The sequence below is a fragment of the Macaca nemestrina genome, chromosome 6 (assembly GCF_043159975.1).
Source record: "Macaca nemestrina isolate mMacNem1 chromosome 6, mMacNem.hap1, whole genome shotgun sequence".
In the NCBI taxonomy this organism is placed as follows: domain Eukaryota; kingdom Metazoa; phylum Chordata; class Mammalia; order Primates; family Cercopithecidae; genus Macaca; species Macaca nemestrina.
The window spans coordinates 156385330-156411857 of NC_092130.1; the positions used below are offsets into that span (position 1 = coordinate 156385330).

The 26528-nt window shown below is 33.8% G+C and overlaps 1 protein-coding gene across 2 annotated transcripts in view; it reads left to right on the top strand.

Moving 5' to 3' along the window:
- The window catches only part of LOC105472980 (cadherin-10), a 164762-nt gene that overhangs the window by 110246 nt on the left and 27988 nt on the right, over nt 1-26528 (top strand). For both annotated transcript variants that reach the window (XM_011726559.2, XM_011726560.3), the window contains 3 exons: nt 4168-4462; nt 6016-6135; nt 7075-7242. In XM_011726559.2, the coding sequence (XP_011724861.1) occupies nt 4168-4462; nt 6016-6135; nt 7075-7242 (583 nt within the window). The remainder of the gene's footprint in view (nt 1-4167; nt 4463-6015; nt 6136-7074; nt 7243-26528) is intronic.

The following is a 26528-nucleotide window of genomic DNA, read 5'->3' on the forward strand; positions in this document are numbered from 1 at the left end:
AAGGAACACAGCAGGTTGTGAATTTTTAATAGACTTTTCCCAAGGAAAGAAAAGGTCAGTATTAACATAAAATTCTTTTTAAAAATGTGTGACACAAATGTTTCACACCGAAGAACAGGTGTTACTGAGGAACTAAAACCACAATAATCTATTTTTTTTATATTTAAAGAAAACTTAATATCTCACATAATAAAATAGTAACACACAAATCAATATATTAGTCCTATCTTTCAAAGTAGATGCTTTAAGTTTTTTGACATGTGACCCATTGATCCCAGCTTCTCAGCAATGTAAACTCTTTTGTTCAATAAAGTGTTTGTTTTTTAAATCCAAGTATTGTTACCTGATATCCAAATAAAAAAGGAAGAGTCATGAGAAAGCTGCAGTTATAAAAGACTAACCCTTGCCTGATCATTACTCAGTGTATGAATTGGAATAGGAAATAAAATTGTGCCACAGACACACAAAGAATGAGGGAAGGTGGTAATACCAGAACAACTGTTGAAAAAATATGCAGAGTAAGAGAAAAATTAAAAAATAAAGAGAAATTTAAAAAGAAGATGGGAAGCTTAGGAAGGGGACTATAACTCAAGAACTTTGTCCTTTGGTCTGTTTCTGTAACTGTTAGGAAATCATCAATATCAATAGACCTGTTATTACTTAGTTCTTGTATCCCATCAGTTTCATCTACAAGAGGAGCTATTCCCTAAGTCTCAGGAGATCTAGAAATTCATCTTTCTGCCTCCTTTATTTACTTGAAGAGTAAAGCGTGGCCACAGGAAGAACAGATCGTGGCTTTGAAAAACATAAGAAGTGTAAGGTTTTTTGTTGTTGTTGTTGTTGTTGTTGTTGTTTTTAAGTTGTATCACCCTACCAATAAACATTTTTACATGCCAGGATCACAGTTTTATTATGTGCAATGAGATTATTCACATAATATTATTACAGTAAGTATCTCTTGTAGTTTCTTTACTTGTCCATGTATCAAATATGTTTTCAAAGACCATCTTTCATTAAACATACACTAATGTCATGCCCTCAAATATGGTCCTTTTTGCCTTTTATTCTAGTGCTAGCGATCACTTGTTTCCCTCTGTGACTTTTTAAATGCACATTATCATTAGTACAAGCTCTAGTGGCTTGAGAAAATCGTATAGTAATTCTGTCGTCTTAGAATCGATCTGTATAAATTCTTAGTTGTAATTTGCTTCTCTTAATTGTATTCCCGTTGGTGAAGGTAGAAATCCTTTCATTTTCTGATTCTCAAAACCACAGTCTACTTGCAAACTCCATCTCTTTGATTCCCTACTACCATGTTCAATTTTCTAATCCAACACAAACTCCCACAGTATGTGGTCCAATTATAAGATTTAATTTTCACTCTCTGTAGTATAAGTGAAGATAATAAATCCTGCTATGATTTATGTTCCAAAACTGAGCTTTATAAAAATTAAAATCTCACCATCTTAGCAGCTTTTTTGTATGTCTAACTGATTAGAATAGAGAAAGGGTTTTAATGACCCCTATCTTGCCTTAGATCCTTCTTCATTCCAAATCTATATTCTATATTTATGCAGTGTTCTTCCTAAAATGCAAAATTAATAACATATAAAAATTCCCCAGGTTCAAACCTCTACTCATTCTTTCATAATTTAGGTATTGTAAGCTTAAGAAATCCTCATTCATTCCTGGGGGCCTTTTTAGGGGCTGTCTTGTGAATTTCCATTTCACAAAATGTTTGAATATTCCACAGAAACTGGAATTGTTGATTTGGATTAAGAAGTACACGATTCTTATGAGTATAAACAAATATTTCTCAATTAAAATTATTGAATGCATAGGGAATAAATATAACTGTCAACTATAAAACATAATGTTATCTGATCAAATTATTGATAATATCAATAATTTTTCCTGAATTATTTTGATTCTCAGATAGAACAAGAAACATGCAGTGCTTAAATCTGTAACTTGGAAAATTGCCACTGTGTTGCACATGCATATAATTGGAAAGTTTCCCAGCAACTATGTACATTTTCAGTTCCTGTAAAGCATCAGTCTTGTGACTTTTTTTAAGAGTGGTTTCCTGGATAAAAGTCACATGTTACTTCGGAAAGCTTTTTAGTTAAAAGGAGTTATTTCCTGAGCTTCTCAACCTTACTTTATTGTTTATGAATAGCTAAAAATGTAGTAAGAAACTATTTGCTCCCTGACTTCTTTATCTTTTTCTCCACAATATATGTCCATTTGGAGTTTTCTTAATCTGTTATAGCTGTATTAATAAACAGTTTATCCAGAAATGTAGTTTTATCCAGAGTTGATGGCTCAGTGCTAATTACTACTTCCATTAACCAAAAAGTAGACTGCTTTTGTAGACCCAGTTATAACAAGTAATACAATACATTAAAGATAAATATGCATAACATTTTATTTATTTTAAATATTTTGGTGTCTACATAAAAATGTTTTCAGGGGCAAGTTCATTGAAATAAGTTCTCATAAGTAAAAAAGAACCTTTCAATTAAATAAACTAAAGTCTTCTTAAATAGGAAGTAATTAGTTTAAAATTCAACACTTAATTAGATGAAAATGAGTGTTGATGTAAACAGTCTAAAGAGGAAAAATGAAACATTTAGATAAATGTGTAACTCTATGTATTTTTTCATATAATTGAAGATTACTGTCTTGAATTCTTAATTCTGTAGACTGTAGGTTAGTGTGCCTATTCTGATTTATGTCTACATTTTATATAAATATTAAAACACAAAACATGTCTATAATGATGTCTGTTGTAATCAATGTTTTATAGAAATTAAGATCTACAGTTTTTAAAATATTTCTTATCAAATGTGTAACAACATAACAATTTGTTGAAGCATAATCACATTGCACATAATAAAACTGTGATTCTAGCAAGTAAAAGCTTTCATTGGTAGGGTGGTAACACTAAAAAAACCTTACACTTCTTACGTTTTTCAAAGCCAAGATCTGTTCTTCCTGTGGCCAAGCTTTACTTTTCAGAGTAAGAATTCTATATGGGGCAGGAGATGTACCCATCTGGCAACTGCCTGTCCATTTCCAGAATTCTCAAGGTCATTGGGGCCTATTACTTCTTTCCCAAACATTCCGGAACTTGCTTCTAGGTTTTAGAAGAGGCTCTTCTTTAAGTCCATTGCCCAAAGGTTAGACTCAGTGACTAGTACATGCATTCCTAAGCCTATTGGCTAGCCTTCAGGGCAGTTGTTGAAAAATAACCTAGATGGAATTTATCCATGACACATGGCCTCCTGGAGTGGCATTTGCACTAGGATGGTATGTACATTGGGTTGAGATGTGCACATGAAGGTATGCAGAGCTCTTTGATGTGATGAATTGATTCTCAAAACTTCAGTGTGGTTATGTTAGAGGCTTAGGAAAAGGAGCAAGACACAGGCCTTGTATTGTCTTGTTCCTGCACAGAATTTGTCCTTGTAGGTTTTTGAAAAGGTAGATTTGACAAGGTAGGAGGCTAGAACATATTTTATTTTATAGTTCATTAATTTGATTTATAACTTTAAAATATAAAGACATGTGTTATGTAGATATCTGTCTGCTCTGAGTACTACAAATATTTGTGGGGTAATCACTGTCTATTGTATCAGCAAAAAAATGATGTACGTTGTTTTTAAAGTAAGAGCTTTGTCTCCTACAACTTTGCTTGTCTTACAGTTAAGACATTACTAATTCATCAACAGAAATATAATAGCTAATAACAAGTTTATAGCAGATGAGTTTTTTGCATATTATAAGAATAAAATAATCTTCCATTCACAGAAAGAGATGAGAGAGCAGTGTTTACACCAGCCTATCAGGACTGATATCTTATATCTGAAACAGAATTTATTTGCCCATGAAAATGAGTATTTACCAAGCAAAGAGAGGAGCTCGGTTTAATTTTATTACATTTTTTTCATTTAGGATAAAAATTATCCTGATATATAAAAGGCTATTCATATTCTTTAAAGTGTATAAATGAGTGTGATCAAACTTATTCAACTCTCATTTCAAGAACTACTATAGGCGACCCCATTGCTCAGTGATGAGACTTGAAAAACCTTCTGTGAATTCTTTCAGCCTCATGTACCTTTATACATTATCATGGATATACTCTTTTTTTATTTCTCCTAGCTACATTCAGACCAAGATAAAGGAGATGGATCACTCAAATATATCTTATCTGGAGATGGAGCTGGTACTCTTTTTATTATTGATGAAAAAACAGGTGATATTCATGCCACAAGACGAATTGATAGGGAGGAAAAGGCCTTTTATACTCTACGTGCACAAGCGATTAACAGAAGAACTCTGAGGCCAGTAGAGCCAGAGTCAGAGTTTGTGATCAAAATTCATGATATCAATGACAATGAACCCACGTTTCCAGAAGAAATCTATACAGCAAGTGTTCCGGAAATGTCTGTTGTAGGTAAGTTCATTTACAACATTTATTATGGTATTCAAAAAGTGTTCTAAAAATCAAGAAATTCTTATAGTAGTATAATCAATTAATTGAAATCCTCTTTGATTTGCTACCATGAATATATATATATATAGATATTTTCTTTTAGGAGACAATCAGAAAAAAAGATCAATGCAATTTACACTTCCAACAGATTTGTGAATCTTTATAATACTTATAGGTAGACACTCTCCTCAAAAATCAAGAAAATATCATTGAACTTCAGTAGAAAATTGTGAAAATAAATTGTTTTTTGTCACTTGGATTCAGATAAAAGTTGTGTAATTTTTTGATCCCAAATATAATATAAATATATTTAGAATACCATACAGGTTATAGAATCTTCACATATACTCTAGTCATAATTTACCAAAAGATTTCATCTTGAATATGTACTATCTACATATTTCAATTGAGGAAATTGATTAGATTCTTTTTTATTAAATATCATAAAATATCCTATCATTATGATTATCATATATAAAACTCTGCTGGTATCTTTAAAACTCTTTGAAATCTTATATTCAAAGAAGCCAGTTGAAAAGCCATGGTTAAATACATACTGATACAGAATTACCAAGTTAGATTGTGGAACCTGTAAAACATATGGCATGAAAAAAAGGTAGAAATATAACATTCAAGAAAATAGAATTTCTCTCTTCAGTGTAAATAAATGGGAGATGTATCAGTAGGCCAAGAAAATTAAAACTGCATTAATTTAGATATAGAATGAAAGGCAGTGAAAAGCATCAGAGAACAGTGATAACATTTTTAGAGAAATATGTTTGGATTCAGTAGGAGAATAGACACTTTTCAAATATGTGTGAAGTTGTTTAAACTGATTAAACAAATCTGAAGCTTTTTTTTTTTTACTTGTTAACAGTTATAATAGCACATTTTCAGACTCTGCATTTCTCAAAAGCATTGTTCTGGGATTGTTATTTAATATTTGCTTCATTAAATCCCAAGAACTTTTGGCAGTAATCTCACTATAAAGTCCTTTTAAATATCTTGAACTTTATTAAATAGATTTTAGTAGTTCATGGGACTTGGGATCATGTTGAATTGTTTCTAAATTTAGAATTTAATCTATTCATAAAATTGTATTCTAGAGCAGATGTTAATTATTTTTAGAGTTAATTAGTGGAGAGCAGGAAGAAGAACACACTCCTGTGTGATTAGATATGCCCTTTACACAAAACAAATCTATTATGTGAAAATGAATTTCAATATCCAACTTGAGCATTTGTAAAGTAATTGTATTTATCATATTCTGATATACTAGCATTACTTATTGCATGCATACAAAATAGGCATGTTGACTAAATAAATATTATGTACTTGAACTCAGAGTTTACCTGTAATAACACTATATTAATGTACATATTCATCCAAATTGTATATGAAAGTTTAAGAGGTCATTATTAAAGCCAGAAATCATTCAAGTCTTCAATGAAAACCAGTGCTTTTGCTCCTCCTTCTGGTACTGTGCAGAACTAAGCTGAATTTGGATACTTCAGGTACTTCTGTGGTGCAAGTCACAGCTACAGATGCCGATGACCCTTCATACGGGAACAGCGCCAGAGTCATTTACAGCATACTTCAAGGGCAGCCCTATTTCTCTGTGGAGCCTGAAACAGGTCAGGAATCATGAATTGCTGTTTGTTCATTTGATCATCTTTGTGACCTTTATCAGTAGAAAGACCATGGGAGAATAAGAACAAAACTTTAACGTTAATACTCACAGTTGAGTGAGGATGCAACACCTAAAGATGTAAGAATTCAAAGTTAAATCATAGAGTGAACTAATGGAAACCTCTGTGTAGATATTTTAACATATAGGCTTAGGCCACTCTAAGCACATGTGATGTTGCTAGGAAATGGAAACACAATACAAATGATATTTCCACAGATTCACTTTTCACTTTTATAATTTTTTTTTTTTTTTTTTTTTGAGACGGAGTCTCGCTGTGTGGCCCAGGCTGGAGTGCAGTGGCCGGATCTCAGCTCACTGCAAGCTCCGCCTCCCGGGTTCACGCCATTCTCCTGCCTCAGCCTCGAGTAGCTGGGACTACAGGCGCCCGCCACCTCCCCTGGCTAGTTTTTTGTATTTTTTATTTTATTTTATTTTATTTATTTATTTATTTTTTGAGACAGAGTCTCGCTCTGTCGCCCAGACTGGAGCACAGTGGCGGGATCTCAGCTCACTGCAAGCTCCGCCTCCCGGGTTCACGCCATTCTCCTGCCTCAGCCTCCCGAGTAGCTGGGACTACAGGCGCCCGCCACCTCTCCTGGCTAATTTTTTGTATTTTTTAGTAGAGACGGAGTTTCACTGTATTAGCCAGGATGGTCTGGATCTCCTGACCTTGTGATCCACCCATCTCGGCCTCCCAAAGTGCTGGGATTACAGGCTTGAGCCACTGTGCCCGGCCTCCACTTTTATAATTTCTAGACAATAAAAATGAGTATGGAAACATGTCTTTCAAAAAATCACTAGCTTAAAAATACTTTTTGTGGACTTAATAAAATAATAATGGAGATTTCAGTGAAGATAATGGAAGTTTTTATATTTTCTCAAGGTATCATCAGGACTGCTTTACCAAACATGAACAGAGAAAACAGAGAGCAATACCAAGTGGTCATCCAGGCCAAAGACATGGGCGGCCAGATGGGAGGTTTATCAGGGACAACCACCGTGAACATCACGCTGACAGATGTCAATGACAACCCGCCACGTTTCCCCCAGAGTAAGCACTCTTTAATGGTCATTCTGCAGGGCAAAAGATTTAGAGTAAAAAGAGACAAAGAAAAAAAAACCAAAAAGCAATTGTCATTCGTTTAATTTAAAACATACTAAAAATGTGCTACAAAAGTAAAGGTGTACATGCTGATGAATTACTGTTATTATAAAATAAAATTGAATATTTCAAGCATATTTCACTCAGAGACAGGAGGACCTATGATCCCAAACCTCTTCATATGTGCGCTTGGCATCTATACTTGTAGTTTTAAGAACTGTTTCTTTCAGCTAATAAAATGAAACAATGTTTATTAGAAAACAAACTAAGTCATAATTTTACAATAAACTTATTTGTTTCTGTTTCAAATTCAATAATGAGGATCCTAAATTGAGGACACAGTTTTTCAACAAAAAATCTAATTTGACAAATTATAAGGACTAAGCCAGAAAGCACTGTAGAGGGAGAACCTCAGAAACTATCTGACTTGCATTTAATGTTATTATGTGTGGAGTGATAAACTTAGTACAACATTTTGTATTCCTGATCTGCACATAGATCTATTTTGAACTGACCTCTCAAATTCTTAAAATAGATTAAGAATAGGTTAAGAACCTTTAGCTCCTGACCATAAAAACACATGCATTTGTTCTTCTTTCTTGTACAAATTTGATAGATTACATGTCAACTCGCATACTAGAGAGGATGGTATCAAATCTCAATGGAAACTCCCAAATTTTTGCTTTGCCAGAAGATGCTGTACTTAAAGATAGAATGTAGGGTCATCAGAAAAGTGACACAAAAAACATATTCGACTACCATCTATGTCCTGAATTTTCAGTATATGCTGAATATTAACCTCTGAATTGGTCCCCCCATTTTAGTTTGTAATTGACTTTAAATACCTTGTGACAACGTACTAAAATTTAAAGGCAATAGCTTTTTTGTAATATTTGTATCTTTATATTAAAGACCATTGCTCAGAGGAATTACTGTCTAGAATTAACAGCATTGTTTTGACTCTTCAAAAGCATTTTTTTCTCTTTTCTGTACTATTTTTACCTAACTTTGATTATTAATAGTACCTGATTCGAATTAAATTGTTTAAAAGCATGTATTTGGAAAGATTTCAAAATTCATACAGCATTTTCTTGAGCAGGCTAATCACATGCCTATGTATTTGTGATGGTTGTTTGATTAGATATTTAAGGTGTGCCCATCAGGTCTGCTGGTATGGTGCTGGGCCCCAGAACTCATAGGGAAAGGCGTGTGCTTATGCTTTTTTCAAATCATTAGGTTTCAGGTCCAGGTTACCTTTAATATTGGTAAGAAAAATAAAAGCAATAATAATCCTGCATATTTCTTAGAACACGTTTAAAGATGCGTGCTGTTTAAAATTTAAATTTCACATTTTACATGTATTTTTGACCACCTCTTAGCTCGAGCCTTTTACCAGGAGAACGAGCATGCAAATTCAGCACAATAAACCATAGCAAATTAACTGCATAATCTACAATGAGCAAAACTATTACTGGAAAAAAAAGTATTTTATCGGTAATAAATTTCCTTTGGGAGTAGTATTGTATTTTACATTTTTGGGAACATATATGCACATGTGTCTAAAATACAGTCCATTTACAAATGACACATTCAATAATTAAACTAAATCTACCTCCAACTCCAAATGTACAGTACAATACATTTAGAGGGTTTTAGGTCATCCCGTATCTTGTCTCATTATTATTATCACTATTATATTATTATTTTGAGAGTGAATCTTACTCTGTGACACAGGCTAGAGTGCAGTGGTGCGATCTCAGCTCACTGCAACCTCCACCTCCCAGGCTCAAATGATTCTCCTGCCTCAGCTTCCTGAGTAGCTGGGATTACAGGCTCATGCCACCATGCCAAGCTAATTTTTGTATTTTTAGTAGACACAAGGTTTCGCCATGTTGCCCAGGTTGGTCTGAACTGTCCCATTATTTTTAAATTATAGATGGAAATATAATTTATGGATTTTTATTTTCTAAGTTTTCTTTTTTGTTATGAATATTTCCAACCTTATCTAACCTTTGGGAACCCACATTCATGGGAATTAGAATGTTATTTGATTGTCTAAATCATACAACATCTGGAAAAGAGTATTTAATATTATGTAAGTAAATAGCCAATCTTTGGAGGGAGTTCTACAGTTCACAAAGCCTTTCGTATGTAGCATATCATTGAAACCTCACAACTAATCTATAGAAACCGTTACTATTATTATACCCATACACAGAAGAAAAGGAGGCTCAGGGTAAAAATGATAAAGCCACATAGGAAAAGTTTTCAAAAAGCAAGAGACATTTATTTGCAGTATATGTTTTTCTTTAACCCAATATTACCCTTTGAATATGACAATATAAAACTTACTCAAATATTTTACATTCCTTTTTTCTCTAAGTCTTAAGGTTATACCAAGTTATCAAGTATTTTCAACTTACATCAAATCTCAATTCAAAAACTATATTTGTAGTTATAGCTATATGAGGGTTAGTGGCTTGGCTAGTGGCTGCCACGTTGGATAGCTCAGCAGCAGGCCCTGCAGTCATCCTGCATGAGTCCCAGTAATTTTCACTTAGTAGTTTTTTCACTTGGGTAGGTTAAACTGACCATCTATTTTTCATTGTCATCAGCAACACTGGATAGCAGTCTCTTCTTTGCAGAGTAATGTAAGACTAAATAATTTAATATCTAAGAAGCATTGACTCAGTGGCTGGCATTTAGTGTATTTATGCATCCAATAATGTTGATTCATGCTAGTTTTCTATTACCATTATTATTTTTATTATTCAATATTATAAGTTAGGTCGCAACTCAAACTTTCCTTTAGGTTGGCTGATCTAAATTCATTGTTTCCCTATATGCTACATCAACAATCTCAGTCATCTGGAGGAGACAGAGACAAATGAAAACTCAGATATCTTGCTTTATTTTTTCATTTATTTTATTGTGTGGATTTATAACAATGTTTCTAATTCAGAGATAATTTTGCCCTCCCCAGCCATGGCCCTGGACATTTGGCAATGTCTTGAGACATTTTTTATTATGTCAACTGACAAATGCTACTGGGATCTAATGGGTAGGAGCTAGGGCTGCTTCTAAGCATCCTTAAAATTTCAATGACAAAGAGTTATCTGGCCCAATATTCCAGTAGCATCTAAGTGAGAAGTTTTGATGTCGTATGAGAGACAATTCAAGTAAATCACAAATTCATTGATTTAAAAATATTTGTTGAGATCACCCTTGTACCAAATGCCGTTGATATGGTTTGGCTGTGTTTCCGCCCAAATCTCATCTTGAATTGTAGCTCTCATACTTCCCACGTGTCATGGGAGGGACCTGGTGGGAGGTAATTGAATCACAGGGGTGGTCTTTCCCATGCTGTTCTTGTGATAGTGAATATGTCTCATTAGAGATGGTGGTTTTATAAAGTGGAGTTCCTCTACACAAGCTCTCTCTTTCCTGCTGCCATGTAAGACATGACTTTGCTTTTTCATTTACCTTCCACCATGATTGTGAGGCCTCCTCAGCCATGTGGAACTGTGAGTCAATTAAACCTCTTTCCTTTATAAATTACCCAGTCTCGGGTATGTCTTTATTAGCAGCATGAGAACAGACTAATACAGCCATTTTAGAAACTAAGTCCAAGCATATGGCATTTGTCAAAACAACAACAAAAAGTCCTGGTTTGTATCCCTGTCGCCTTTCTTTAAAGCAGCAGAGACAAATCATACATAAGTAAAAGCATTGTACACTGGCAAGGGGTCGTTCAGTCCTGTATAAAAAACAATCACATGTGAGACAATTCCAGTGTAAGCAGGATTTGGCGATTAGGGGAAGGGGAAGGCTAATAGAAGCTCTCATTCAAAAGGTGATATTTCACCTAAACACTGCAATATCTAGCCACTAACAGAGGGAGAAATCCACTTAGCAAAAAGATCAGCATGTGGGAACCCCTGAGGTTGGAAATTGAAGGGAGTCTATCCACAACTGAAACTTCCTGTGACTGGAACATTCCAAAGAATGAGGAGGTTGATGGGAGATGAGTTTAGAGGGCTTTACCCTCAGGGTAACATTGACAATTATAAATTATCATTGGCATTAACAAAATAATAACTGTGTGCCTGATCCAAGTTATCTTTGTAGTCTCATGGTTTTAAAAGTATATAAATATGTGAACATTAATATATGCACATTAGTATAATTCTAAAAAGGAGTCCATGGATTGGAAGGTCGGGATGCACCTTAAAACTGATATCTAAAAGTATTTTCTACTCTTTTGCTCTAAATATTAAAATGTATACAAAATAAATGCACTTACTTCATGTGTACCAATAAGAGTTCCATTAAGGAGGACTCCAGAGCAAATTTTCCTGGTCTCCAACCAAACATTCAATAATCCTTAAATTTTTCTGTTTCATTGTGCTAATACTAGAAAAATATTATACTTCCATACTTTAAATCTATTTGCCTGGTATTTTCACTTGAATATTTTTAGTCCTGTTTACCCCTTTTCTTTCCTTCTTTCTCTAAAATCATAAAAACATAGAAAATCATAAAATTATGTAAAATTGTTAAAGCAGATCATTGGAAAGGTCTATGAAAAGCTTAAATTACTGAAACGTGATCATTGTAGGGCTTTGCAAAACCAACTGGGACAACAGTATTTGTTTCCAAAAGGTTTTACAAAAAGTGTCCCTGAGAAAATGTTACCATATTGATTTTCATCCGTCCATAGTTAATGATTAAGGGACATCTAATGTACTGAGATCTGGCTAATTCCATCTTTGCCTTAACACTCCAGAGAATCTCTATTTGAAAACGCTCTCCAATATCTTCAAGGAACAAAAATAGGCACCAGAGAAGAAGGTCAAGGCCTAGAGAAAAAGAGTTTGCAAAAGCAACTAAGCAGGAGGTCAGGTTCCCAGCCAACTGGTTGGTGCCTAGGATTGGGCACTAGTTTAAAAAAAAAAAAAAGAAAGAAAACAGAGCCTTTTATTTGCTCTTCCATACATCCCATCACAGGGACAAAAGTCAAGAAAAGCAGATTGTTTTCAAATTCCACTTACCAATGTTGTGAGCTCCTAAGAAACCTGGCTTTTATAGAATCATGCTTCTGTACACTCACTGACTCACAGACATTATTGCAAATAATTTAGGTTGACAAATAAAAGTCATGGACCAATAACATGTACATTTATGTAGTGTCAGCTTTGCTGAGCCTTTTTGAGGGAGGAAAAAACCTTACAAACTCCAAGCAAAAGGTCACTGTGTGATTGAGTGACTCTCTCATATGTATGCAGGGTATCATGTATATAGATAATCAATGTCAAATTAAACGAGAATTTGATATATTTATTATGTAAGCATCCAAATCGATCCTAAATGCACTCAAACGAGTGAATGTATTGTTGTCTACTATAATTTCCCATGGATTATTGACAATAGGGACAAATATAAATAGCTTTTCATCATTTGGTTAATGTTAGTTTTGAAAATTAATAAAACATTTGCCCACTTAAAAGACAGTTTTTATTAAGATAAATTATAGGTGATGGAAGACTTTGAGTATTCAAATAAACTGAGGTAAGATCTTACTTCCTGAGAATTTCAACATCAATTCTTCATATTTCCCATCAAATTAACTCTAAGGATTATACACAACTATAACCAATTCAGAAACAACTGTAAACAATTCCAGAATTATTTACAGAATAATCATCTAAAAGAGATGTCATAGCTATGCATGCTTATTTGTTTATCTGAATGCCATTGATGGGCTACTGACTTTATCTCATTAAATTACTTAAGAAAGGATTATCTGGTTTGCCCAAATAAAACAGCAACAGTATAAAAATAATAGTATTAGGCATTGTTATAGCATGTACTAAACACTACTATAAAGTATAGTGCAAATATAAACTCACTTCATCTTTACATCATCCGTATGAGATTGATAATGTATTAGGTTGGTGCAAAAGCAATCGCAGTTTTTGCTATTAATGGCAAAATTACTTTTGTATTAGGTTGGTGGAAAAGTAATTTTGCCATTAATAGCAAAAACTGCGATTACTTTTGCACCAACATAAATCTACCCCTTTTCGTTAGTTAAAAAAAACAGAATCATGTAAATGTAAAGTCGCTTGTTCATGAAATAAATAAGAAGCAGGTTGAGGATCCAGGTTATTTGGCTTTTAAGCCTATGCTTCAAAGCACTACACCTAGAAAGATACTGGCACATCAAAAATTTAATCTTCCTTCGTGCATCCCGCTTTAGTTGATTCTGTGGTTCACTACTTTTATATAGATTATAGGGCAAAATTCAGGCAGGACATACTGAATTCTTAAAATGTGTATGCATGTTGTTACAGAGACAAGTAAATCATAGTTTTATTGCTTGGTGCTTTTGCAGTATCCAAGGACCAAACACGACTGACCTCTTTTCTGGGATCCTTATACTGCCTGGGCAGATAAACAAGTTTGCACGAGACAAGGTCTTTCAAGGAAATGTCTATATGATATACATAGGGATTTAAGACACGTACGTTCAGTGAGCTGTGAGACTATCATAATCCCTGCCTGGTACAAGAGAGATTTGATTTAATAAGTGCTGATTTTCACTTTGTAAATAGAGTCAACCTCTCCTCTGCTGGGGATCCCAAGGTAATGTAGGCCCCAGGCTGATTTGCATATTTTAAAATTATCAAGCACTTTTCAACTAGAGCAACTGTCAGGTATGCCCCAAGGAAGATGCTTCAGCATGAGAAAGAAGGGAATAAAATTAAAAATGTCTCTTTTTCCCTGTTTTATTATCTAGAAAAAAATGAACCTACTTACACGCAAAAGCACTGTTCTACAATTTATGTTGGTTAGATGTAGCGTGATTTTCCCTCATGTTCCCAATGCCTATAGTTTGAAGGAGTTACAAAAGAAATTATGTCATTAAAGCATTCATTGATTTATTAAACATTGACCAAAGCCCTATATGTGCCAAGAACTGTGCTAAGAAATAAAAATGAACTGTAGTTGTCTTAAAGTAAGAAATTATGTACAGGATACATTCACAACTAATTTGCATTTTGGTGGGATAAACAGAACCAAACTCTCTCTCTCTGTCTCTTATACACACAGACACACGTACATACACACATTTACTTTTTTTCATTTCAGTTTCTCTTATATTCATTATCTGTCTCTCTTTTTCTTGCTTGCCTTTGTAACTGTACAGTCATGCACTCCATAATGACATTTCAGTCAATGACGGACCACCTATCGTGATGGTGGTCTCATAAGATTAGAATACCGATACTTATTTTTTACTGTGTTTAGCTATGTTTAGACACACAAATACCATTGTGTTACACATGTCTGCAGTATTCAATACAGTAACATGCTGTGCAGGTTTCTAGATTAGGAGCAGTAGATTCTACCATATAGCCTAGTTGTGTAGAAGGCGATACCATCTAGGTTTGTGTAAGTACACTCTGTGATGTTTGTACAACAAAACTACCTAACAGTGCATTTTTCAGAATGTATCCCTGTTAAGTGAAACATAACTCTACATATATATATATATGTGTTTTGTGTATAAATGTATAAATATAAATATATATAAAATATGTGTGTGCATGTTTCTGTTTTGTGTATATATGTATGAATATAAGTATATTTAATTATATAAATATATATAAGACTATATATTAATTATATAAGTATTTATAAGGCTGTATATATTTAATTATATAAGTTTATATAAGACTATATATACTTATATTTATCTGTATATACACAAAAACATACATGATTATATATACTTATATTTATACATATATACACAAAACATAAACATGTACAGAAATATAACTGGTGAGTAATGCAATAAGATTAGTGCCATAATTGTCTAAATAATTAAATAATTAAATATTTTAGACATAAGGGAATCATGAAAAAGAACATTATTTAAAACTACTTCTAAAATGAATAAGAATTTTCCAGGCAGGAAAATAAGGGGCATTGAGGGAAAGAATATTTTTGGTGGTTATTGTTGTTAGAGAAGATAAAATGAATAAAAACAGACTTCAGTGAAATGTGTGTAATTTGGTTTAAATCAGGGATTGTGAAAGGTGAGATTATGACATAAGACATTGTTAGCATCATGAAAGAGTTGAATAAAAAGATAAAATGCTACATATATTATTTAAGAGATCTTTTTTTTGGAGAGCATCAAGTACAGTTCTTCATTTTGACCAATTATTTTGATAGCAATGAAGCACATTGCTGGATAGGAACAGCAAGAGTTGATGCAGTCTGAACTAATGCTGAAGAGAAGAGGAATTTGAGATATATTTAAGACAATTTAGTAACTAGGTAAATAAAAGGTTTGAGGGATAAAAGGAAAAATATCAATGAAAAGATACTTTCAAGCTTTCTACCAGAAGTGTTTATTTGAAGAGAGGGACAGGGATTTCAACTGGACTTGAGCATTTTGAACTGAGATGCCTGCAGAAAGACAGTGCCATCTAGTAGCTAGTGAAATACAGCATGTCAATCAGATGTGTGCAAATGAGATATTAGTGAAAATAAACATGTAAGATATCAGCTAGGCTAAATGTTTAGCATGACAGAACCCGGGGAAATACATATTTTCCGTGTGTGATGAAATGTATAGTTTTCTAAGAGAAATCATGTATATGGAAATTACACAAAAACCTACTTGGAACATTCCAGTTAGTCCAGTGGAAAGTTGCCTTAGACCAAACTACTTGGCATATTACATAATGGGATTCACACTCCTTCTGCATCGTGATATCCTCTAGGACAACTTGGACAATAACCCTCTGTAGGTATAAATTTAGAAATATAGATGTAAAACCAGTTATGCAAACCTGTTTAGACACAATTAAAGCTGTTGTTACAGAGTACACTTAAAATTTCAGGTGAGATCCATTGTAAAGAATACCTAGGACAAAATAATATACTTATGAGTGATTAAAGTTTATCTTAACCTTCCTGAATCCTATATGCTTTTATTGTTTATACACATTGCAATTGTGTGTTATCTATTGATGCCAATTAACTTGGGGACCGCTCTAGAGGAATGTAGCAAAACAGATTTCCAGGACTCTGGGGATCCATGGCAGCTTCACTGAAAGCTTTGTCAAGTTACTTTCTTCAGTAGCTTAAACAGGAAACTAAGACATTGTACAGCATCTCGTTTTGCTCTAATTTAACTTAAATGCCCAAAGCTGAGTTGATGATCGTATCTCCAGTGCTCACAAATTTGGGTTTCTCTCTTTCCTCTGGTAAGAATCTTCAATTCGAAAGCCTCAGTAGTTTCTCAGTCTCTGGTGTGACTTTCAGCTCTCCTCTGCTGTCTCCTAAATGCCCATTTAGCATTGCATAATTTCCTTAACTACTCTGCAGTTCCCTCCAAGGAGCTTTATCTTGTTTTTAATTTCTTCCTCTTAAGCTCATTAAAAAACATCTTTTAAGCATTATACAATGGAATGGTTTATAAACGTGCATAATTATGTCATTTTTCTTAAAGCAAGTATTGTTCGAGATTATCATGTAGCATAGAGATGTTACAATATGATTATACACAAAGCAAATAACAAAATAAGCTAATGTTAAATTATTTTGTTGATTCATATATATGATGCCTTTTTCATCTCAACTCTGGAAAAGTAGCATTTTAATGTAAATGTGAGTAGCAACGAGAGTAGAAAATAAAGGATGAGGATAAATTATATCTCTTTGAACTTTATTGGTTTTTATCAACAAAAAGAAACAGCAGCTGTTTGTCGCTAAACAAAACCTAGAGGTAAGCAGTTTGCCTTTGTCACCGTCCCAGTTGATTTCTGGCATCATTTTGTTGTTCTTAAGGAAGTCACCCTGTCACATCTCTTAAATCACCTATTATATCTTTCCTCCAAAGTCTCTTACTCACATTGAGCTGTCAGTTATTTTTAACTCTTGTACACAAATTGGCAGTATTTTAAGTATTCAAGTGCAAAGGTCCTACTGATCAAATTTTTATAGAAGAAGTGACCAGGCATATCAGCCTCAAATAGTGAAAAGCCATAAATTCATCAAAATTGTTTGAAATCATTAATAACTACAATGCAGATGTTGTGGTAGGTTGTCAGTATCAGGATGAGAGTGCACTTATTTATGTAGCCCCACATTTTGCTCAGTCCTTTGGAAGCTTTCTTTGCAATATTACCTCCTAGATTTTTACTTGCTCAATACGACTTTATTATTATTATTATTTTTTTTTTATTTTTGAGACGGAGTCTGGCTCTGTCACCCAGGCTGCAGTGCAGTGGCTGATCTTGGCTCACTGCAAGCTCCGCCTCCCGGGTTCACGCCATTCTCCCGCCTCAGCCTCCCGAGTAGCTGGGACTACAGGCGCCCGCCACCTCGCCCGGCTAGTTTTTTGTATTTTTTTTTAGTAGAGATGGGGTTTCACCGCGTTAGCCAGGATGACCTCGATCTCCTGACCTCGTGATCCGCCCACCTCAGTCTCCCAGGTGCTGGGATTACAGGCGTGAGCCACCGCGCCCGACCAATACGACTTTATTTATGTGATATAGAAATGGCAATTACCTCTCTCCTTCTCACATTCATGCCTTTGTGCTTCAATGGGTAACCACACTAAGAATGTACTCACCAGGAAGAAATATTTATCTGCCTAAACATTAAAAGGGAAGCAGATGATTCAATCTGACACCTGGAAATGAATTTAAAACAACTATAAATTAGAATTGATAGGAAAGCGTACCACATAATTAAAGCTTCATCACTGTAAGATAAAAAATAAGGAGCATGCAAATAGGTGTCTTTAAGGAGAAATGAAACTTAAGCACTCATTTGCCTTTGCCAGTGTATGCATAAACCATCTACGCCTGCTTTCTAGTTAACTGCCTACTGCTTGCCCGAAATGGCAAACACCCTTGGAGGCAGAGCATGCTGGTTCTCAATTAGTAATTTCAGTTTGCTTGACAAAGTAGGATACTTGTATTCAACAGACTCATCTTAGAAATAAATTAGAAAGTGTGAATGAATTACTCTCATACATTTAAAATAAAGAAATTCACTTTTCAATTTTGAAATAGACCCAATAAATCTTGTCCTAAAAATGATTTCTGAGCATAAACATAATTCCAGAGAAAACACGATAAACATATGTATGTAGGAAACTGAATATAACTTTGTTGAATGAATTAATTACTGATGTTGCCATATAATCAATTTTTGTTTTAGGGAAAAATAAATATGTTTATGTGCATGTGTGCTCTAGAAAAAAATTAATGTACGTCTGTGCATGCATGCACACACACACCCCATCTATATTCTTCAGAGAAATTACTGTGGAAAAGAACGGATCGATCATCAATATAGTTATATTGTATCATCAGTAAAATTTTAAAAAATTTAGATTCATTTTAATGTGAAGCATTAAATGCTTCACTTTCCTGTTTAAGTCTTGAAAGTAGATAGAATTAACATGAAAAACACTAACTCTCATAAACATGAAATACACCTTGTAACAAATATTGTCTCTGTACCAATCAAAAAATAAAATACAGTAATAAATAATTTTGGATATTTGACCAGAACTGTAATGGCAAGTTTAAAGCAGACATATTTTCAGATTCTAAGCATGTGCCTAAGAATACAAATCAAACAATCTCAAAGAGATCAAACTAAAAATAAAATGTTTGAGAACAAATTTCCAGAGATAATATTCACAATGAATTCCATGTGAAAGTAAAATTAATGTAACAAAGGAATGTTTTTTTTCCAGAAGAGAACATTGATATGGTAACTTTTTATTATAAACTGATTATTTCTTCTATCATTAGGAAATTTTTGAAATTTTTAAAAAAACAATTTTTACTAGAGTATTAAATGCATATTTGTATGCCTATATGTGTGCATATATACATAAATAAAATAAGCCATCCATTCTATTCTCATCTATAACTCTAATTCTCACAGATAACAACTTTATTACTCTTTTTAGTTCACCTAGGATTAAGCTACAATTTTCTAACTAATATCCTCTTGTTATTTGTTGAGATATTTTTATACATTACTCATTGACTTGCTTTTATGATTGATGAAAATGGACATCAGTTACACATCATTCTATTCTCCCCAAATATAATTTCACTCCCCATCCTCCCTTCCCGCCCCCCCACACCCCCGTTTTTTGTATTAGTTATCTTTGCATATTTAAATGCCATGCTATGAAAGGTTTCCTTTCTGCGTGCCTCTATTTTGTTTTAATATTCACCGTTGTCAACCTCCCTCTTTGGCTTTCTGTCCCAAGAACAATCTCACAACAGCACTAAATGTATCACATTTTTTTTATTGTTTAAGACACAAACTGATTTTTTAGTGTAATTTTCAAAAATGCTGTGCTGTTAACTGTAAAATTTAGGTCTCATGTGCTAAAATTTGTAACAGAGCATACCATTGCTCCCAAAGGTCAACGAGAAAAAAAGGCATTTTATTTCCTAAGTAATTATTTCCAACTGATGAATATTATAGATCTTCTTTAGCAAGGCGATATTTTCTGAGATATCACAGGCTTGTGTTTTTGATGTGTTGTGTGTGCAGCTGCTGAAAATTTGTTAGTGAGCAGCTCTATAGCATTTGCTTCAACTTGGCAGACCCGAAGATGCAATCTTAGAGCCCTTAGTATTCTGGTTCCAGCATGGGGGGGACTATTTTATTTTATTTTATTTTATTTTCTGCTTTCTTGCTTTGCAGTCAAGCTTTCTGGATCTCATGCATTCCTAAAACTTGATTTTTAGTCCCTTATGTTCCTAGAATGCATTCTTTACTAGGTTCCTTAAAAAGGTCCAAAGGGACTATGCTGAATCTAAAACCATCTTCACTGAGTTATCACACTTAATTAATATGGTGGCTAAAGTGAGCATTCAAGGTTCAAAATCACATTATCATAAAATGTTGATAATATTGTTCAATAATTTGTGGGACCGGGGTTGCTGTTGAAAGGTCACTGACATTTTAATCTTTTTTTTTTTTTTTAACGCTCACAATTACATATCAGTTTTTGTTTGTTTGTTTTTGAGGCAGAGTCTTGCTCTGTTGCCCAGTCTGGACTGCAGTGGCACAATCTCTGCTCACTGCAATGCCTGCCTCCTGGGTTCAAGCGATTCTTGAGGCTGAGGCTGGTGGATCGCCTGAGGTAAGGAGTTCGAGACCAGCCTAGCCAATACAGTGAAACCCCATTTCTATTAAAAATACAAAAAAAAAGAAAAATTAGCCAGGCATGGTGGCACACGCCTGTAATCCCAGCTATTTGGGAGACTGAGATGGGAGAATCGCTTGAACATGGGAGGCAGTGGTTGCAGTGAGCTGAGATCGTGGCCACTGCACTCAAGCCAGGGTGACAGAGCAAGATTCCATCTCAAAAAAAAAAAAAAAAGTTATTTGTGTTGTATATGTGTTTGTTTCTTTGTTTTAAATTTTCTAGTAGTATTTAATAAATACAAAAGAATATAAGTAGCACCCCTGAAAAATTACATTACAAAGATTTTAAGAATACTTCACATGGACATACATCATCCTCTCCTTTTAGATAGTCCAGAGTTAGTTACCATGTGATACTATCTGATCATTGAGACTATCTGATAGATGTAGAAAGGGACAGGGTTGGGGAGGCATATATGTATATAACTGTGTGTATATATTCATAGTAGTATGTATGTATTCCTAGAAAATATAATGAGTTCTTCTTGTTTTAGGTTTATAAAGCTAGTATCACACTACACTTCATTTTCTGAAACTTGGTTTTTTCACTCAATAATGTGTACCTAAGATTCACCCATATTTTTCCATATAAGTATAGCTCGCATTTTTCACTTTTGTATTATGTTGAGATATGTGATTATACAATTATTTATTCATCTGTTCTCATGCTGTTTGACACTTTGGTTTACTTCCTTTTTTTTTTTTTTCATTTTACAAACAATAATTCTATATGTCCTATGTCTACATATGTGTTGAATTACTGACCTCCAGTACCGCAGAATTTGAGCTTATTTGGGAATAGAGGAAATCAGTTTAAAATGAGGTTACTAGAGTTAAAGCCCTAATCCAATATGAATGGTATATTTACGAAAAGCGGCAATTAAGACACAGAGACAGGGAAGGGCAAGTGAATACACAGGGAGAAGATGGCTATACAATGGTAGTGATACAGCTACAAGCTGAGGGGCACCAAGAATTTCTAGTGAACTCCAGTAGCAGAAGCAGCAAGGTAAGATTCTCTAAGAGTATGTCCTTATCAGACTTGTATCTTCCAGAACTGCCAGACAGTATGTTTCTATAGTTATTGGCCACCTAGTTTTTGTTACTTTGTTACAGCAGCTGTAGGAAACTACATTTCCGAAAAAGTCATTGTGTCAAATATAAAATCCACCAATTCTACATAATAGTTTTTATTCTACCACATACTTTTAACACTTGGGATTGTCAGACTTAACTTTTATTAATTTCATAAGTGTAAAGTTGGCTTTAATTTGCACTTACCTGGTTTAATTTTAGGATAGTTGTCTCTGTTTATTGATCTTTCATGTTTCCTCCTCTGTCAATTGTTTTCTATCAACATCCTTGACTAATTTCTCTACTAGTTTATTCTACCTTTTCTTATGGATCCTTAAACATACTATATTTGTAAATATGTGTACTGAAACTGTCTGCTCTTTATTTGTAAAATGTTTCACTTTCTCTACATTGCCTTCATTTTATAGAAGGTTTTAGTTTAAGTATAGACTGATTTATCGACCTTTTTAAATTTTGTTTTGTTGTTTTAGAAATTCCTTTCTAACTGAAGATCATTAAAATATTGATCTATGTTGTTTTATAAACTAAACTTTTGCTAAAAATTATTTTATAAATTTAGGATTGCTGGGGAAAACCAAAAAGATGCAGACTGAGAATTTTTAACTTAAATTTTGCATGTGAGCTGGGCACGGTAGCTCATGCCTGCAATACCAGCATTTTGGGAAGCTGAGGCAGGTGGAGCACCTGAGGCTAGGAGTTTGAGACCAGCCTGGGTAACATGGAGAAAACCTATCTATACTAAAAATACAAAAATTAGCCAGGCATGGTGGTGCACGACTATAATCCCAGCTACTTAGGAGGCTGACACATGAGAATCACTTGAACCCGGGAAGTGGATGTTACAGAGAGCCAAGGTTGCACCACTGCAGTCCAGCCTGGGTGACCAAGCAAGACTCTGTCTCAAAAAAAAAAAAAAAAAAAAAAGTGCACATGTGAAAAAGCAAAATTAGTCCCTGGCAAGATAAACTTAGAAATTACCACCTCAGTGTAATCCTTCTCCCATATAGGTCAAAGCCGCCTTTGGCAATAAAATAACTTTATTAATATACAGATATGACCTAATATTTCTCAGTTCAAGCATTATGTTGAGACATGAGGAGAACAGGGAAAAACAAAACAAAACATGATATTCATTGAAAGGGGAGATCTTGTGATCTTTAAGGCAGGAAAAACTGCAACATTGCGACAGGGCTGAATTTGCCCTCAGTGGAAAATTGCAAAAGTTTATTTTTGCTAAAGAAGGTGAATAAATTAAAATATTAAAGATCTATTAGCCTGGTAAAACTGTCCATTATATTTCCACTTATGTATATATACACTCATATATTTATGTATATGCATGTATATATATATATTTATGTGTGTGTATATATATGAATATGTGTATACATGTGTGTATATCTGTGTGTGTGTATATATCTCTCTCTCCAATATGCATCTGATGTGTTGTTCTATATTTTAGGGTAACTAATATCATCATTTTCATTCCTTTTTGGCTTTATGAGCTAAATGTTTACAACTGTACTCTCACTGAGCTATATAATAAACGTTTCAGAGATATTAATGTCCCTCACTTTTGCAAAAGACACTTGAGAGAAAAACGTATGTGGAGAAGAAGCCAGGAAGGGTCCTGTCAGTTAGGACAAGCTTAGAGGTTTTCTTGTCTGTACACAGAATCTCCCTCAGGTAATTTTAGACTGCTTTATGATCCTTCATTCCATTCCATCGTGGATACCACAGTGTCACCCTCTCCCCTAGCAGTTAACGCTATCTGTGTCTGTAGAAATAGATATTACCAGGGTTATCTGAGCCAATACTGTGAAATCTAAAATGTTGTCAAGGGTGGCTTACATCTGGATCCCCCTTAAACCTAGCGCAAAGCTCGTTAAGTTTAGTTTGTTGTGGAGTCTATCGGCAGCTACAGTAAATAACCTTGTAGATAACCTAGACTTTGGTCTATCTCCTCCTTGCTTCAAGAGGCCATAAAAATAAAGATAAATGTTGTGAAAAGGGCAAATATCCCCAGGCCATAAAAGCTTTTAGTCTTTTGCTTACTTCTCTAGGTTCTCATTTTCCTTCAATTTGGGCTTCTGTTTTTTTGCCACCTTCATACAACTATCTTTATCTTTACATATAATCCACAAATATTAATTGTTTGTCACTAAGATATTGAACTGAATTATTTAGCTTGCATTGTCAAAAACCAAATATGACTTAATGTATTTTAATCATCTAAATTATTATCTTATTGATTATCAAATTTTCTAAATGTTGGCCGGTGGAGGCAAGTTGACTGGTTTCTTTGTATGTTTCTGTGATCCCATTAATCTTTGATATCTCACTTAATTTTTGTCTCAAGAAGAAATCCTATTCCCACTTTCTCTTCAATTCCTCAGACTTAGAAGACAGCAAATCTCTACGAAAATCTAGTTTATATCAATGTGAAAACAGTGGTATTGCTGACCAGTGTTTGGGCACTAGAGTTGTGTTTCATGCCAAGAAATGAAATTATAGGCTTTTTTCAGCAATAATGATTAAACAAAAATGTGTGACTACTTTACAAATACACATTTGCAAAAAGCATACATAATCAGTTCTAATATTATAGTGTTGCTATTTAAACACTTTCATTTTATTCTTGTGGAGAATATTTTTCTTTTGCTGAAAAGTCTTAAATACTAATATTATATATCATAGATTTCAAAATTACTTTTCAAGGATGCAAGTACGTTGATTTCTAAAATGAAGGTCAATTAACATGTAAACAATAACTGGCTGTTATTTAGTTTTTTATATTCAATACACAGATTTATTTCAAATACAAATAACTACTTTCATGTACATATGTTGACATATTTACACATTATGAAGAAAGAGTTATTTTTTTTATTCTTAATACTGCACTATATTAAACAATTATGGTTCTTTCTCAAGCAGAAGCAACCAGACTTACATATATATGTATATATGGAAACTTGTTTGATTTGAGGACTTAGGCACAAAAAATATAAGATGAACTTGGAACATTTTGTGATACCAGAAATTAAGGAAGCATGCTGAAAGAATGATGGAGACATGTTGAAAGAGCCAACCTAAAAAAATCATCCAATAACTGAATCTGGAAGAATTTGCAGAAAACAATAAATAATCATATTATTAGATTCTAATAAATAAAATAAAATAAATGTTTTTGAATCTATACTGATGTAAATAAATAAAAGCATAAGTAAAAATAAATGAGAGAGAAGGGGTAGCTTTTCCTTACAGAAGAATTTCAAATAATAAATGTGGAACTGAATGAAAAAAATTGAAAATCATTGTTAGTAAACTGCAGTATTAATTGTTGCCAGCAAGATCACTGATTGATGCTACATTTAGTGGGCATATTTTTTTAGGAGGAATGGGATATTTGCATACACTCAAAATATCTTCACCAAGATATATATTAACTATGAGGAAAAAAAAAAAACAGTAACTTAACAAAGGAGAAAACTGGCAGAAACACCTTAGTTGACTTAAGATCATCATTCCTAAGACATATTGATATTGAATACTCCCTGCTATGATATAATACACTAAGAACAGACTGCTTCTGTGATAGTCTTACAAAAATGCATAACTTTAATCTAATGACAAGAACATATCAGATAGGCCCTCATTGAAAGAGATTCTGCACAGTAACTTGACAAGTATTCTTTAAAAGTGTCAGGGTCATTGTATTAGTCTGTTTTCATGCTGCTAATAAAGACATACCCGAGACAGGGTAATTTATAAAGGAAAGAGGTTTAATTGACTCACAGTTACACATGGCTGGGAAGGCCTCACAGTCATGGCGGAAGAGCAAGGGACATCTTACATGACTGCAGGCAAAAGAGATTGTTCAGGGGAACTCCCTTTTATGAAACCATCAGATCTCATGAGACTTATTCAATCTCACGAGAATAGCACTGGAAAGACCCGCCCCCATGATCCAATGACCTCCCACCACCTCCCTCCCATGACACGTGGGAATTGCAGGAGCTACAATTCAAGATGAGATTTGAGCGGGTACACAGCTAAACCATATTAGTCATGAAAGACAAAGATTAAAGAATTCTCACAGATTGGAGAAGACGGAGGAGACATGACAATCAAATGCAAAGTGAGATCTCCAGAAAAGAAGAATGACTTTAATGGCAAAGATGAGAGTTGAACGAAGTCAGGAATTTAGTTAGTAGTAAAATGATTAGAATAGTGTCTGTAATAGGCTAAACTTGACATAAGTGATCGTAAACTAAAAAAATTTTAAAGGAACTTACTAAATATTATACATTTCCATGTGATACAGTGTGATACAGCCTGAATCTTGACCACACTATATGCCCACTTCACTTGTCTTCTCCTGTCTGGTTTTATGTCAGGGTAATACTGTTCTCATGAGTTACGATAGGAGCCCCACTTTTCTTTGCTCAAGAAGACTTTCCATAAGACTGGAATTTTCTTTTCCATGAATGTTCCTTAAAAACTGTTCAAGTGAACTTTTTGGATTTGGAAGGGTAGAATATTTTAAATCATACTTGATTTTCTCTTTTGTAGATTTTGGTATGTTTTGTATTTTTAGGAATTTTCCACTAAGGCTAAGTACTCAATTTTATTAGCACATAAGTGTGGGTAATATTTTCGAACATTCACAATCTTGGTATTATCTGTTATTTTTAATTTTATTCTTTAAATATATTCAGGAATATAAGGATTTGAGTTTATCTTTTCTGTGTTAACCTTTAACTTAATTGTGGCATGGTCAGAGTATTTGGTGGATAGTGGTTTATCAAAATGTATTTAAACTTGCCTAATAACTTAGTATTTGGTTAGATTGCATTAAATGTTTTATG